At 41.2% G+C, this 16633-nt stretch overlaps 1 protein-coding gene across 1 annotated transcript in view; it reads left to right on the top strand.

The window, feature by feature from the left end:
• Nucleotides 1-667: 667 nt before the first annotated feature.
• TSPAN12 (tetraspanin 12) overlaps nucleotides 668-16633 on the top strand; it is a 40956-nt gene continuing 24990 nt past the window's right edge. Inside the window, exons 1-4 of the mRNA XM_065743517.1 lie at nucleotides 668-747; nucleotides 905-1041; nucleotides 12916-12998; nucleotides 13604-13739. Coding sequence (XP_065599589.1) covers nucleotides 976-1041; nucleotides 12916-12998; nucleotides 13604-13739 — 285 coding nt within the window. The 5' untranslated portion in view covers nucleotides 668-747; nucleotides 905-975. The remainder of the gene's footprint in view (nucleotides 748-904; nucleotides 1042-12915; nucleotides 12999-13603; nucleotides 13740-16633) is intronic.

The raw sequence follows: 16633 nt of genomic DNA, 5'->3' as shown, positions 1-16633 counted from the left end.
TTCTGACGTAACAGTGCTGAAATCTTGTGAAATGTCTATTAAATCTTGCAAAAAACCAAAACAAAACAACAAATGAAAACCAAAAACCCTATAAAAAAAGAAAAAAAAAGGAAAAAAAAAAGCCACAGCTGTTCTGTGAGCTGATTTGCCACTTTGGGCCAAAATACCACAGGAGGAGGTTTTGGTATATTTCTGCTCTCGTTTAAGGCAATTGCTCAAAATCTCCCCTCTCTCGTGAAGAAGAGAGGCAGCTCCAGGCCAAACGTGGGTTTCCAGCAGGGGCCAGGCAGAAGGGAGGGCGTTTTGGGGATGCACCTCCTGGGTTTTGCCCAGCATCCTGACAGCCAAACCCGCGGAGGCAGGGAGCGCTCTGCGGCGTCTAACGCAAGCTCTTTCCCACGGAAGGTTGGGGGCGCTCCGAATTGCCACTTCCGCTTCGGTGCCACGGTTTCCACAACGCGTAGGTTCGGTGACAAGTCCATTTCTCCCCTGTTGCCCTCTGTGTGGGCGCACAGCACCTCTGAGCCCGATGAGCCCCCATCCCCTTGCCCAGCGGCGCTAGGACCCTGCGGGCGCGGGCACGGGCGGGCGCGCATGCGCAGTGGCGCTGGCCGCCGCCGTGCTCTGCGGAGCGCTGCGGGCGGGGACGGCGGCGGCCGCGGGGAGGTTTCCGTCTGCGCCCGGCGTGAATGGGCGCCGCGGCTCCGCGCTGCGCTGCCCGGCCCCGATGAGTCCTCGCCGGCGCAAGTGAGTGAGAGGCGCTCAGCGCCGCTGTCCCCGCCCGCCCGGACAGCGCGTCCCTCCCGGGCCGGGCCGGGCGAACCTTGCCTTGGCTGTGCCGCCACCTGTGCCATCGGCGCGCGTCTCACCGGGCTCCCCCGGCCCTGTCTGCCTTTCCCCGCAGGGCGCTGGCTGCCCGGCCTCGGCAGCGAGGATGTGGTGAGGGAATGGGGCTGTCTCCCGCGGGGGCTCGCCATGGCCAGGGAGGACTCGGTGAGGTGCCTGCGCTGCCTGCTCTACGCCCTCAACCTCCTCTTCTGGGTGAGTCCGAGCAAGTGGCGGCCGCGGAGCGACCCGGCCCCGGCGGTGCCCCCGCACCAGCAGCTGCGGGAGCAGGGAGGGGAAAGAGGCCCCTTGGTGTCTCTTGGTGCACCCCTGGCCAGGAGGGCTCGCCTTAAAGAAAAGCGTTTGGAAACTTATAAATGACATTAGCGTGGCGCTGGCTTCATGTTATAAATACACACGTGAATTTGTGCACCTGTAATGTATGAGTTTGTGCAGAGAGAGAAACACTCAGGAGTGTCGTGGCTTCCTCACTGTGTGAGTGTCAGAGCATCCCTTGACCCGGACTGAACTCAGCCCTCAGAGGTATCTGAGCACTGAGTTGCCCTGCAGAGGCCTTATCCCAACTCATCATTGTGCTCTTGGGGACTGGATCCAAACTTGGCAGGCAGGGCCTGGAATGATTGCTTTCTTTTGCTTTCAGTATTTCAGTCATAGCTGTAATTACAGCAGTAAGGCTTCCAGCTCCCAAACCTAAGTAGGTGTGATCAGCTCTGGCTCCCAAACTTTTCATGGCTCCAGACAAACTGCATGATGCAGATTCCTCACAGTCCACACACACCAAATGAAGCCTGCTTCACCCATGTAATTAAGATTTGTGCTGGCTATGTATAGGAAAAAGAACAAGTAAGGGGCATGACATCCCACACCAATTGGCAAGTACTGATTTGAGAGGTGCTGCATGTTTGTGTGATGCAGGCAGCATGTGTAGGTTGGCTCAAAGTGAAGTAAAAAATGAAGATTACTGAAAACAAAGTGGAGAGTGTCATATGAATGAGAGAAAATTGTTAAATGTCACTGGGGCAAAATGAGATCCTGTTGAAACTATGTAGCTTTGCATATTGTGTTTGATGGAGGTTAAAAAGTATGTGTAATTCGTTCTTCATTGGATATCTTAGAAAATCCCTAAACTTGTATTTGATTAAGGTGAAGGTTGCCTGGGTTCAACTCCTGAGTTTTAAGCACGTGCTGCTAGAGTTGGATTGGTGGGTGTCCATGTGGCTGGGAGCATCCTGTCCTCCAGTTTGCATTCTTGCTGCTTTCATCCAGGTTCCAGATTGCTGCCTTGAGCTGGCCTTGTCAGTTTTCACTCACCCTCTAAAGCAGCTTGAACCCTTAACTCCACTTTTCTCTTTCCCTCCCTGCTCAGTGCTTAGTGCTTCATCAGATTTAGTACTTAGGGGTGTTTTTTGTAGGCAGAAGCAGCCCTTTGTGTGGTCGATAGGTGATATGTGAGGTTATGCTGCCATTCTTTGGTGGCAGTGTCATAAATGTAAGGCGGCTGAGGCTGGACAAATGAAGAGACAGTGCAGTGAGCAGGGAACAGGTGTAGAGAGGAAAACAGTGCAGAAACAAGCAGAAGTGGAGATAGGAGAAGTACTTGTGTGGGAGGGTGTATGCTGGCTCATTTGGGAAATTTAAGTGTTTGCCTTCTTTGCTTGAATTAAGTTCTGTTGCTCCTTCCAGCTTTTTGTTGTTTTGTTCTTGTGTTTTTTCTGTTGTGGAGCTAAGGCACAGAACTTCAGAGTACTTCTCAGCTTGGCAGTGGACTAACAGCAACTAAATCCATAACATGCTGCTGTTAGCCTTGTCTATTCATAATTAATCATTCAGGATTTTCTTTAAAGCACTTATAGCTAGAAATAATTTCTCATTCTTTAGATTTTTCTGTTTGCCTTTTGAGTGATGATGTCTCAGGTCACCCCTGAATAGGAAGTGTGACTTTTTTTTTCTTTCTTAATAATATAGGAAAGGGATCTTTTGAGTCTATAACAATATGACAAGAAGTGCTGGAGAATTAAATGGCAACTTTTCATGATTTTTTACAAGACAAGAATATGAAAAATATCTAAATTTAATCTTCATAGCTGAGGACAGGACTCTGAAAGTAACACCCAAGCGGCTAAACAAGGTCTATATTCACAAAGCACATGTCAAAGCATGTGAATATGTAATTGAATAATAAATGCCAATATCAGTATGTAACTTGCATTGCAGATGTTAAGTAGAATAAAACTGTTTTCTGTAATGTGTATAGAGTTAAAGGCTGAACTAAAGATTAAAATTGGCCAGTGTGTTTGGAGCTGATTCCCTTCATTTTAAAAAGCCAATGTATGCAACTGTTTGACTCAGAATAAAACAAAATAATGAAAAATGAGTGCCATAATTGTGTAGGGAGAAATAGGATGAATGGTAGGTGGGCGATTACAGTTAAATCAGGTTCTTTGGAGGCGTGTGCATGTGAAAACCTCTTTCTGCTTCCTATCTGATCCTGTTTGGATATGTATTTAACAACTAAATACAAATCTGTTACTCATTGCTTATTGTAGTGAAATGTCTCATATCTTTCTCTGTCGAAGCAGATTTTTCTCCCCCTGGGATCAGTGGGAGTGCTACCACTGACTTTTCTGAGCATAAGAGTATGAACCCGCTGGGCAAAAAATTCTCATGGAAAAGTTCCCTGGGCAGCAGGTGCTTGCTTGCCTGTGTGTGGGTGGGAGCTGTTTCTCTTCACCCCTAGTCTTCCAGTTGGAAAGCTTTAGCTTGTAATGTTGCTTATGTTAGCATTTAGTTTGATAAATACCAGCTCAGACTATGGACTGGATGGCAGGGAGTTTAGATTAGATCAGCTCCTGGAAATGTGCAGCCGCATTCCTCCTGAGCTGAGAGTGTGGTATGCTCTGCTTTAACAGATAAACACAATAGCAGCATACTTAAAATAGATGAGAGCAGTGTCGCTTTCTGGGGTGTGCAGAGAGCTCAGTTTTGGGAGCATGTGTGTTAATTCTCTTTAAATTTGTTCTTGGAGGGTTTTACAACAACTCCTTCTTCATTCTTTCTGAAGGGCTGTAGCCTCCAAACAACAGTAAGCCAGTTGTCAATGTGTCTGTTTGCTATCAGTTATCAACCTCTGTCTGAAAACATTGAAGATGTACAAATAGTGTGTGTTGACTTTTTAAAATCAGGGCTTGATTAAGGATCCCAACCAGAATGCAGTGACCTTTTCTCCTTGTTTATTTCTGGTTGTCCAGTCACCAGTCCAGCCGTGTATTGTGCAAACAGGCTTGGTTTCTCCCCCAAGAAGAAGAAAATAGAGCCTCAACTCTGCTGACCTCTAACATTTGAAGCCCAGAAAAAACCTGTAAGAGACCCTGTAGATGCTGTGTCCAGTGCTGCTTGATTATCTGTCTCTGAGGGGGGAACATCTAGAGTAATTTTCAAATGTATCCTGTGTGCAACTTGTGTAAAGGATTCCAGCTTTTGTCCCTGCCAGCCTGGTGAGGGCAGACAAGTGAAGTTCCTTAAGGAGGTGTTATGCATAATGGAACTGACTAGTCTGACCATCAGTCTTGCTGAAAATCTTCCTGTGTGGATGGCTGCTGTAACACGCTGGTGTCTTTGTAATTTGGTTACTGTCAAAGCCCCTTGCAAGGAGAGAAGTGAGAGAACTTCATCAGTCACTGTGCTGTGACACTTGTAGCTTCTCCAGAGTATAACGAGGCAGTTGTACAACTGCATGCTTTGTCTTTGGAAGGTGAGCTTTGTATAGGGCTTGCCTAATGAACAGTGATTTGGAAGAGTCAGCGGGGTGATACGTGTGTGTGTGAGTGGGGTGGAAGGATGTTGTCTGGATGTGAATGGATTGGCATTACCAAAACTGCGACTTGCTGTAGGTATTTTCTTCTGAAGTGGGAATAAAAATGTTGTCAGTGTTCTAGTGACTGACTGTGGTAATAGATCTGATGATCTGATCACTACAAGGGTCTTTGCTTCTGAGGCTCTCCTAGATCAGCAAACTCCTGACACTCCAGCTTAGTAGCAGTCATGGATTTAATGTGAGCATCCTTGTTTGTTTTGAGAGCTTCCTAACTTGTTCTGTTACAAATCCTCCTCACTGTGTTTTGTAATAACGCCAGTTATTCTGCAGTTTGCTGCAGTTTCTTCCCCTTCAGCTTTCTTTGCAGTCCAGTAAGGTGGAGAGACCTTAGCTTGGTATTAGAGGTAGTCTTCAATCACAGAAGGTGAGCAGCCAGTAGTAAAGGTACACATGTTAACACTGGAGATTGTCTAAGGACAGTGGCCTTCATGGTTGCGCTAGAACAGGAAATAGAAAACAGTGTTGAGTACTGGAAAAAATTCAGTGTCCTGACTACACTAGTGGAAGATTAAGCAAAGCAGCAGCTTGGAGAGGTACTGACTTGTTTTACTTTTCTTGGCAGCTCAGACACACAGGTTCCTTTGAAAAAATATTGTCTAAATTGGTGAACTAAGTAGTGCTACTAAATGCAAGTAAAAGCAGCACAGTTGCTTTGCCAAATTACTCACATTTTCTCATATTAAAAAAAATATATATATATCTGAAATGCAGGAAAAAGTCTGTATGGACTTTCTATCTTGAGAAAACTGCCAGCTTTTTTTTTCTTTTGTCTTTGGTGAGCATGTGTAGAAGGAAGGAGCAGCTACTGTTGTGTCTGTTGTAATTGAGAGTGACTCTGGCTTGGGCAAATCAAAATTGTAAGCTGCAGGTGATTCTATCTTAGGTAGTAGTCTTCTCTTTCACAGATGAGTCACAGTGTTACCGTGTGTTGAATGGAGTCAGGGATGTTGCCATGCTCTATGAGGTATATCTGCCCCGGGGAAATGCTGTTTCCATAGAGTGGTGCCTGAACCTTCCCTCATGCTGCTAGCTCCTATGTAGCAGTACCATCTAATCCAGGCTATGTGATTGCAGCCAGTAAGCCCTCCTGGCTGACAGTGTGAATTGTTTTAAGTCTACCTCAAATTTGTGCTTGTGAATCAGAAATCAGGTAAAATGAAAAATTAAGCAAGCTTTCAGTTAGTTTTCCCTTTGTTATGAATATTTTGCACACTTATATTGTCTAGTTTTGGTTATGTGTTTCACCTGAGAAAATACAGCAAGGGAATGTTAACACTGTACAAAGAAGCACTAAGAATGATTGGAAGGAGAGATATTATTTCCTTCTTTTTTTAATCTCAAATGTGTCTTTTTTCTGACCTCAAATGTATGTGTTCAATCTTGTAATTATTTTTATTTTTTGCATTTTATGTGACCCAATAAAGAAATGAGTCTATCTTCCCCCCAGATTCAGATCCTGACTAGGGGTTGTGTTTCTGCTGCCATCCAACTGACTCTCATGCTTGCAGCATCTGAAGACACTTAGAGTGAATACAGTAAGAGTACCTAGCTGGGTACCTGTAGCAATGTAATCATGGTGTTTGTGCTAGTCCATTATATTCTGCTTTTAGAGACTGCAATGTAGATGTAGTAACTGAAGACTTACACCAAAGAAAAGCAGAGTTCAGCCATTTTTCAGCTTCGTATCTACCTCTGTGTAACCTTTCATCTCACCTGAATTCATAGGTGAGAGGGCTCATTCCTCATGGAACACTGACAGTGAATTGGTGAGTTTCAACAATACAGTCCCTTAATAGAAGTGGTGATGACAGAAGGAAAAAAATACACCCAGACTTCACCCTAACATTAGAAATTATGTTCAATGTTTCTTAACTGACATTCAGGAATCAGTGGGAGAATCCCAAGGTACAGGGAACAGTTTAATTTCATACAGTGTTATAGACATCTGTGATTTAAGTAAAATATACAGGGCATTGTACTTATTTGAGTAATTCTTGTGCTGGTGGGTATTTGTGTGCAAAACAAAGAAATTAAGTGATATTCCTTGAACCAACTGATAAGCAGATCCTATGGATTGCTGGAAATGTATATGATTATTCATGTATCTGTTTTCTGTTTATGTACTCTGAGTTTAAACGTTTGTACAAGAGAGATGGACTGCTGTCCATGATGAAAACAAGCACAGAAGTAAAATTAAGAGTGTGTTGTATGCACGTGAAGGTGTATTGTATTGATGGTGGATGTTTGAGCTCTGTGTATTGCTACAAACTACCCATGCAAACAGCAAAAAATGCCTCCCCAAAGGCAAAAGCTCTCTTTGAGGTGATGTGGTTACTTTCTTCTTTTGAGGAATGGTGGTTTGAGGAGTGGGAATGCTTGTCCTAGCCAGAAGTTCAGTGAATGGACATTCACAGAGAGGGTACAAACAGTGATGCACTTTCTTAGCCCCTTTTGCTCTTTAATTCACCTGTATGCGAGCTGGCTCTGGTCGTGGAATAGCCTGCTTTTAGATTAACTGTACCTAAACCTGTTCACATATTTGATCTCTTATTTCACATTTCTTTTTGCTGTGGTGTTGTAGGATCCTCACGCAGTCAATTGTTGGAGGGCTCGCTTGCTTTCCTTGGGAAAGCAACCCTTAAGCAGGCTGTTCCTGCTCCAGCAGTTGCCTGATTGCAAAGTGTGCGAGTTCCAGCTCATGCCAAGCCTGGATCAGGTTGTTAACTCACAGCTGCAGCTGTGCAAGCAAACCTGCATTCATAGTGCAAATAAGCACATGCTTCAGCTGCTTGCAAGTGGGAGGGGACCAAGGCATAACCTTCTACAGGGACCTTAGCTAAAACTAAATGTTGGTGTGTCCTTAAAAGAAAACGTGCATTAGAAGGGAATAGGGAATTTTTCCTTTTTTATAGGCCATGATTCTTTCTGTAAAAATTTGAACGCTTTTGCCAGGTTGTAGAGAAAAAATGAGACTCTTGTCCCTCTGTCCCCAACTCTTATACCCTTCCCTCCCTGAAAAAAACGTGGCTGCTTGTTTGTCCAGGGATCTGAGTCATCTGTGTTTGTCCAGGGATCTGAATATTGAACCTAATTGTGAAAATCCTGTGAAAGCATTGCAACATGTTCTGTTCATGACCTTGCAGTGATTCTTCCCTGCCCCCATGGGTAGAAGTCATAACTCAGGTTACCAGAATCAATTCTAACTGGAAAAATTTCTCAAGAATTACTCCTTCTCTAAAATTTAAAGACTTATTTTGCTGAATGCTGCCATATCTGGCAATTAATTTCCTTGGAGCTGCAAATTTATTTCTGTTAAGGAAATTACTTTGTGGTGCCACTGTTCAGCATTTTGTATGGATCCCAGGGCTTGGCCTAAAGTTGTTTACCCCATCTGTTTTGATACAAAGAACCATGTGATTTTTACTGTGGAAGATAATTTTAACCTTACCTTAGCAGAAAAACCCTGCTCTCAAATGAGCACAGCACATTCCACTGACGAAAACTACAGTGTTAGAATGCTTGAATGTAAAAAGGTGATGAGAGAATAAAAGCAGGTGTGCAAATAGCTACAGCAGTGTTTTGCTCCCCCAAAGACTAGAATTCCTGTTTGTTTATGAATGGAAACACAGACTGATTTTTTTCCCAGTGTCGGCATTACCCCAAAGATACTGTGAGTAAGACAGTTACAATAAGGGCTTGAAGTGTATACTTAATGGATAATAAATTATTTTAATACAGAACTGATGGGAATGACTTTCAAAGATAACTTAAACTATGCCTGGAAATGACCATTCATAGCATTTTGAATTTTCTGAGGAATGTTTAGTAGCTTTGAAAACTTTACCCTGTGGACTGGTTTGGAAATGTAGTATTTGACTGTGTGATCTTCATATTGCACTATATTAAAATATAATTTATTATCTTTGTTTACTCAGGATGAAAATATATTTAAAATAGAATATGACAGCAGACAAACTCTTCTGTATCATGTTGGTGGCTAAATAACATGTTGTGATGGCTTAGAATGAAACCCCTAGTGACCTGTGCAGCCAGCTGCAACAAATAAAAATGTTTTACTGCCTAGTCACATATTGTGTTTACAGCATAGCAGACTGGCTGTCATCAGAGAAGCTCAGATGAAAACTTTTTGATTAAATGATGTAACTGCTGCTAATGTGATGAAAATTATTTTGGTATTTCTGTTTCTCGTAAACTTTTGTCCTTCTATCAAGTTGCTTGATCCAGCTTTTTAACTGGTCTGTATTTTGCTTTTAAATTAGTTGTGAAGCAGCTGCCAGTTTTATAGGCCACCTTTTGTTCTGCCTCCAGATGAACCAACGAAAGCTATAATGAGGATCATGCCTATGACTCCTTGAAAGCAGTGTTGCAGAGAATTAGTAGTTTCTGGTAGGTTTGGGTGCTCACCGGAGGCAGTGGTGGTGTTCCTGCCTGCATTAAGCACATGGACAGAATTGCACTGCTGATGTCCATACATTCCCTGCATTTTCAGCTGAAGATCTGTCTCTAACTTAAGTGTTGTAAAGCAGTTGGTGCTTTGAGCCTCCTTGATTTCAGATGGCACTTGAAGATGCTTAGCAGCATCCATGCTGTGAAGCAGTGCACTGAGTCATGAGCTGTGGGCTGTGGGATTTGAGGATGTGAGTCGTGCTCCTTGTTGCCATTCTCCTATGACTGTGGAGGGAGTGAGCTGTCAGGAGGATTGATGAGTATGAGCTAATGCTTGATAATCTTTTGTCGCTGAACTAAACATCAACACCAGTTGATACTGTGGGGCAGTCTGGTGTTGCAAACACACTTTTTGTCCTGCATGGTTTTCCTGCCCAGAGGCTGACTTTGCTATTTAGAAAGGATGTGGCTTTTTTCCTTCTTGTAGTTATGAACTACCGAACACTTGCTGGGTTATATGCAGTAAAACATGCCTTTTGTAATGTCTGTTGCTGAATTGCTTTTATGTATTCTCTTGGTTTACCCAACTGTGTGACTCCTTATTAAATAGAAGCTTCTTGAGTATTTGCATGTTGCTTCTGAGCCATACCAAATTGCTACCCTGATTTGACATGTTCACATGGATATGAATCCAATGTGCCCAAGAAGTCTGCCTTTCAGGTTATTCAGAGAAATAAGGCAACTCGGACCTTGCTTTGAAGAAGGCCTAAAGATGTGTCTCATAGGCTGTATCCACTTGGCGGAAGAGTGTTGGTCAGGAATCCACGTGTAACATCACTGTAGCATTGTGCTCAGGTATTTTGAGTGATGTTGGATTAAAACTTTAATACTATGCATGCGCTGTAAGAGTAGAAGTCAGTAATTCCTGAAGAAGCAGTGTGATTGTTCTGAGCACAGGAAAGGTGACCTATAGCTTAGTTCCTACTGTGGTTACGGGAGAAATTTTCTTGCGTGTAGTTTACATCCAGCATTTTTATTTGGCTGGTATTGCTTTGTACCAAATTAATTTCATCTTTCTGTGGATGTACTGGCAGACGTTTTAGGGAGGGTATAAAATGTTTTCTATTGCTTTTTAACCATAAGAAGGTGTGCTACGTGTTTGTAGTCTTCTTTTCCTCTCCTTGTGTTAGAAACATGATCTGTATTGCTTCTGTAATACTTGCCTGATACCTTTTTCCAAGGAGATTGTTGTTGTTTAGGAGTTCAGCTAGAAGGGAATGATGGTCATTATTTATCTCCTCTTACAGCTTCCTGCATTATCAATTAAACAGAACAGAAAATACTGTTTTAACAACCAAAATAGATTCCACAAAGCTTAAAGGAAATGGGCCCTGATGCACATCTGTGTAGTAGATTTGTAGCAAGCTTTCCTGACTGTGCTTGAAGCACACTGAGCAGCTGGGGTTCTCACTGGCAGCACCTGTACTTTGTGCTTCAGTTCTATAAAGGGGAATGAAGCACTGCAGTAGCAAGTGGGACTTCTGATGAAATATTCAATGCAGAAGAGTCTGCTGTGAGCAGCTGCAAGCGAAGGCAGAGTATTGTGAAGAGCCAGTAAGGGCATAGAAGAACCTTCCTTATTCATTAGGCTTGAGCCAGCTGGTTAGTTCTTTATGACAAATTTAAGGAAGTCTGAAGGCACGTGGGAAGTTAGCTGTAACCATTGAAGGTAACATAGGAGACTGGCACTTCTCACTGATTTTAGAAGCAGTAGGTAAGCCTGGTAATCATAGAGCGACCAAGGTTGGAAAAGACCTCTAAGATTCAGTCCAACTGCCCATCTATCACCAATATTTCCCACTAAACCACGTCCCTCAGTACAGCATCTAGATGTTTCTTGAACACCTCTAGGGACAGTGACTCCACCACCTCTGTGGGCAGCCTGACCATTTTCTCAGAGAAGTATTTCCTAATGTCCAGCCTGAGTGTCCCCTTATGTAACTTAAGGCCATTCCTTCCAGTCTATTCCTAGTTACATGGGAGAAGAGGCTGGCCCCCACCTCACCACAACCTCCTTTCAGTAGTTGTGCAAAAAGGTCTCCCCTGAACCTCCTCCAGACTAAACAATCCCAACTCCCTCAGCTGCTTCTCATAAGACTTGTGCTCCAGACCCCTCATTTGCTGCCCTTCTCTGATCACACTGATGCCTTGATGTCTTTCTTATAGTGAGTGGTCCAAAACTGAGCACAGTACTCGAGGTGCAACCTCACCAGGGCTGAGTACAGACAGACGATCACTTCCCTGTTCCTGCTGGCAGCACTCTTTCTGGTACAGGCCAGGATGGCATTGGCCCACTTGGACACCCTGCTGGGGTGTTTCAAGCATACACCTATACAGTGCCTGAAAGCAGCATTGAGAAGAGCCGTCATGCTCAGAGCTCCATCCCTCAGCTAGGCAGTGAAATCTTGAATCTGCCAGGTTCAGTCCCTGAACTACAGTTCAGATGTAAGCACCAATGTGAGAGTGGTATTTGTGCTGTGTCCAGGTTCCCCTCTGAGTGTAATAAAGCAGCAGAATTCTCTGAAATGGTTTGAAAAGTAGACAGTAGTATTATCAGTAACTCTAAATTTGCTCCATTTTGTAGGAAAGCTTAGCAGTTTCCTTCTTTCCTTGAAGGGGTTCACAGCAGGATCTCTCTGCTTGAAGCTTAGTGCTGTGGCTGGTGCATGAAGGAGGAAATGCAGTGTTTGTGAGCACCTTCTGGTCCTAAGAACACAGAAACATTGCTGTGGTGTCTGTCCTCTAGGAGGAAAGAAGCACTGACTTACCTAGCTGCTGATTCCAGACCTATGATAGCATTACCCACTGTAAAATACATGGACTAGTATGGTGAAGAATGCCATGTCCTTCAGCAGGACCTCTGCTTTCAGCATTGTACAAGCAACAGTGCTGTCAAGGTGATACCACATCCTTCAGGTATTCTTGATGAAGAAAACTAAGAGACAAGAGCCTCTACTGGTAGATGCAAGGTGTGCTGGGTGCAACTTAGCATAATTTGACAAAAAACTTAGCTCTATCAAGGTGGTGGCTGTTCTGGATTGATTCAGTCTTTCCTTTGGAGCAGTACTGATGAAGTGTTGTGGATTTGTGGCTCTCTAAAGCCTGACAGTCAGGCACTGAACACTTAATTGACCTAGGTTTTACAGTGTAAGCCAAAAGCAGTGAATTGTATTGTCATTTTACAGTTCAGGAGACTAAGAAATAGTGGTCATACTATGGCTTTACCTGAAAGAGGGGATCAGATTCATCCAAATTTAACCACAGGATTTCTCTTCTTATCAGCACTATTATACAGTGGATGTTGCTTCAAATTATTCTTTACTAGCTTTACATGAAGTGTTGTACAGATGAATGTCATCTCTGAGCCCTGAAAGAGTCACTGGTTTTAGCACCATAAATTCTCCCTTTGTTTCTGTTGTACTTTGCTCAGTGGTAGGACTTGAGCCAGCACTGGCATCACTCCACAGGGCATAAGAGAAGGTATTTCAGGTATTAATTATCCATACTGGTAGAGAAAATAATTGTTAGTAGCTTCTTAAATGTGGGCAATAAACCAACTGCAAGCATTTAGAAGTACAGTTTTGGAGACCATGTGATGTCCAGCGCTTTGCCTTGACAGATAAATGATTGCATGACAGATGTTATTGATGATTAATCCTTTACTTAACTATAAATGATATTGCAGCTTTTTAAAATACATGATAAATAACTTCATCTTTTCTTTCCAGTTGATGTCCATCAGTGTATTAGGTGTTTCTGCTTGGATCAGAGACTACCTGAATAATGTTCTCACTTTAACGGCAGAAACAAGGTAAAGCTTTCCTTAAACCTATTAATCTGTGAATGATTAAAGTGTATGTTGTTTGCTCTGTGTAGCAAGTTTCCTAATTAGGATTTCAATAAACCTTTAATTTAGGTAATTATTGGTTTTTTTGGAAGGTGTATTTTTGCAAACTTTTCTGGCATTGATTGTAATGACATGGGGGAGATCCGGATTTAACCTGGTTCTGTTCCTGTGCCTTTCTTTTGTCAGGGATTGATTTTTGGCCATTTACCAACGTGTAACTATTTTCATTTTGAATACTTTATTCTGTCCAGAGATTTAAGAATTCTGATAGTTTTATTATTGCAGCATTTCTGTGCCCTTTTTGTGGAACGGGACCTCTGTGCTACACCCTCCACAAGTGCAGGACAGGTACTTTGCCTTTTTCCTTAAGAGATTTCAGATTGTACGTTACCTTCTGGTACTTGAATACAGCATTTGAATTCAAAACCACGTAGAAAAAGTTTCTGTGAAACTTCTAAGGTATTGGAAATAACACATCTTTCAATCTACACTTTTCATTTTAGTGGTTATCTTACATTTCTGTTCTGTGTAGTTTTAGTGTAATTATACCATTTTGCTTATGGTTTCAGGGTGGAGGAGGCTGTCGTTTTGACTTACTTTCCTGTGGTCCATCCAGTCATGATTGCAGTCTGCTGTTTCCTCATCCTAGTTGGAATGTTGGGCTACTGTGGAACAGTGAAAAGAAATCTGTTGCTCCTTGTCTGGGTATGTTTCATAATCTCTAACAACAGCTAACTTCTGCTTCGTTTCAGCAGTGTAAAAAAAGTTTTATTCCTCTGGCACTAGATAAATACTGATTATGTTTTATTAGCAAGCATGTTGAGTTATAGTATCAGTGAGGAATTGTAATTGCTAAGCACACAGTGGGAAAGAATTTATTACTTAGATGGAATTATGCTATGGCTGAAAGACAAGCAGTGTTTCATTTTTAAAATTCTACTTCATTTAGTAGAGGAGCTGCTGAAGGGAAAAATAACTCAAACTCTTAAGTACTAATTACAGGAAAATGAGTCTGAGTGCTTGGAAATAAACCCTTATGCTACCCTTCTCACTGTGGAGTGTTCAATAGCTTGCTAACCTATACTTTACATTCACAATTGACTCTGGAAAGGAAGCAAAATAATAGCATTTGTAGCTGATAATTGAATCTGAGCGCATTCAGAACCTCTACAATTCTTTTACTGTGAAGTTTTGCACTTGTGTTTGCTTGTGAGCAAATTTGAAGTTAAATTACAAGTAATCAGTTTTTTTCCTTTGTTTGGAGACTGAGACAAGAGCAGCTAATTACCAATAGCTTCTCCTGTTGTGTAAAATCTCATTGGAGTGAGACTTTGACTGTAATGGGAGTTAAAGACCTTTTAGTTAATTTGAAATTCAATGACTCTGAGGATAATTGTTGAGTTTTTCTTTTCTTTTTTATTTTTTTTAAAAACCTGTGAACATATTTTAAATATTTATATTTTAAAAACGTTCAGGCCCTTGGCATCACTAAGATCAATGGCTACATGAACCTTCAGCCTTCTATGAAAGCTATTTGCTCTCTGCAGACCTGGTCTTTGTCTTTTAACATAAGTATTAGTGCAAGCAGAGTGGAGCCCTGAGCAATGGCTGTGAAAGAAGTGTATCAGGTTTGACTACTATTTTTACAGCATGGGATGAAGTGAACTAGTAAAATCATTCAACTCTTGTGAATATCCAGGAGTCTTGTTCATGCAGAGTTGGGCTTGTGCTGACATTTTTCGATGCTGGCTTTTCACAAAGCATGTACTGTTTAAACTTTCTAATGAAGTGCCTTATACCCAGAAAGTATGAAGTTGTCTGAGATTCACACAACCTTTGCTTTTATCTAACTGAAAAAAAATTATAAACAATCAGGAAACTTTAATAAAGATTTGTACTAAAATTACTTTTTTGAGAGAGACTTGGAATAGATTTTATTTGAGGTTTCCAGCTAGAGGTCTGCATCACAAACTCCTAGATGGCAAATGCGATTTTTCCTTTTGGATATTAAGCACATAATACAATAAGAAGGTTATTGTTTCAAAGGTTTATAACAAGGAAAGCTTTAAATCTGGAAACTTTATAATACTACAAGTCATACATTTTTTATTTCTAGATCTTAACCATGTAAATCAGTGAGAGCAAGTTCTGTGACTTAATTAAGAGTGCTTGCATAAAAATAGCAGGTTCATGTAAATTTGTGCTATGTAATCATTTGTGTAGTAACCTTACATTTTAGAAGGGCCTTGCACATAATTTTGTTTTATATAAAGTATTAAAAGATGGTATATGCATGAAGCTCTTGGTTTTTTTGTAAGGTTGCAAGATTACTTTTATTAAGTGTTTTGTTTATGGTGGTAGCTTTTAACATAAAATAAAATGAACTAAAAGGCAAAAGCAACTACGTAATAAAAAACATTTTTGTATAGTATCTGAAAAGAATGATTGCTTTCTATAAGCCTTCAAAATTATAATTAATTACAAAGAAACAATAAGGAAAAGAAGTTAAAACTGTTGTTTGCCTCATTTTATTTAAGCTCCCAGTGAAGAGACAAAATCATGCATAGCTTTTAGGGACATCTGGAAATAAGTTATTTGAACTGTGTTTAGGCAGTGAAATTATGTTAAATCAAGCCAAGACATTTCTGTAATTTAACTTGCAATATTTCATTCTTGGGAGTGATAGAATTGTCTCTTGCAAACCAAACTGATAAGCAAAAGTAAATGATATCTTCTTAATCATATCATTGTCTTTGATTAATTGTTAAGTTAATACAGTCCTGTTCTACTGCAGAAGTATGCAGATATAAGTCAGTGTTTTGTTCTTCAGACTAATCAGAAAAATGATGGATCAACAAAATGAGCTTTTGTAAAACCAAATGAACTAAAAGAAAAGAATCTTCATGTAAAACATTAACAACCTTTTCAGTCATGCCTTTAATCTTTCTGAAGTCCATGAGCAGCCATAACAACAGCACACAAAGATATCTGATACAATTCTTGATGTTCCTGGCAGTGTACTAATTGCTATTGCTAATGTTAATTGAACTGGTGTTTTGGAAAATCCCATAAAGCATAAGGACTACATAGTAGATATTTTTAATGCAACCAAATACACAGTTATATTCATTTATTTTTGACATTTTTACTTTAAATAAGCTGGAAAGCTTTAAAATATCTTTACATGGGGCATAAATAGAGGTTGAGTTAATGTTTACTCTGCTTAATAGTAAGAGCGTGTATTAGTTCCATCTTGTGAGGTTTATTCTCTGGATTGTTTGTAGAACCAGCAATTTTAAGCTCTAATTATTGAATTTTAACTGCTTTAGGAATACATCATCTTGAAGGCTGTTGGTATAAATAACCTGTGGGTGTACAATGTCTAAAATCTAATTTTTGTGTCTTGCAAATGACCCTCATCCTCACAAAGACATTGGTATTTCAGGTGTGGAAGATTTGCTCTAAATTATTGTGAGGTTGTCTTACTCCATTTTGCAGTGTTGTCAGTGTAATAGGATGAATCAACAAAGGTGGGTGGGTTTGATTATTGCTCATGTGATAAATTTCCATCCTAGTACGTAATACCCCGAAATCTGCAG

Source organism: Cyrtonyx montezumae, unplaced genomic scaffold, assembly GCF_038088225.1.
Source record: "Cyrtonyx montezumae isolate F1298 unplaced genomic scaffold, pur_monq_1.0 scaffold_3, whole genome shotgun sequence".
Taxonomy (NCBI): domain Eukaryota; kingdom Metazoa; phylum Chordata; class Aves; order Galliformes; family Odontophoridae; genus Cyrtonyx; species Cyrtonyx montezumae.
The sequence above is the reverse complement of the archived record's forward strand: the minus strand, read 5'-3'. Positions and strand labels throughout refer to the sequence as shown.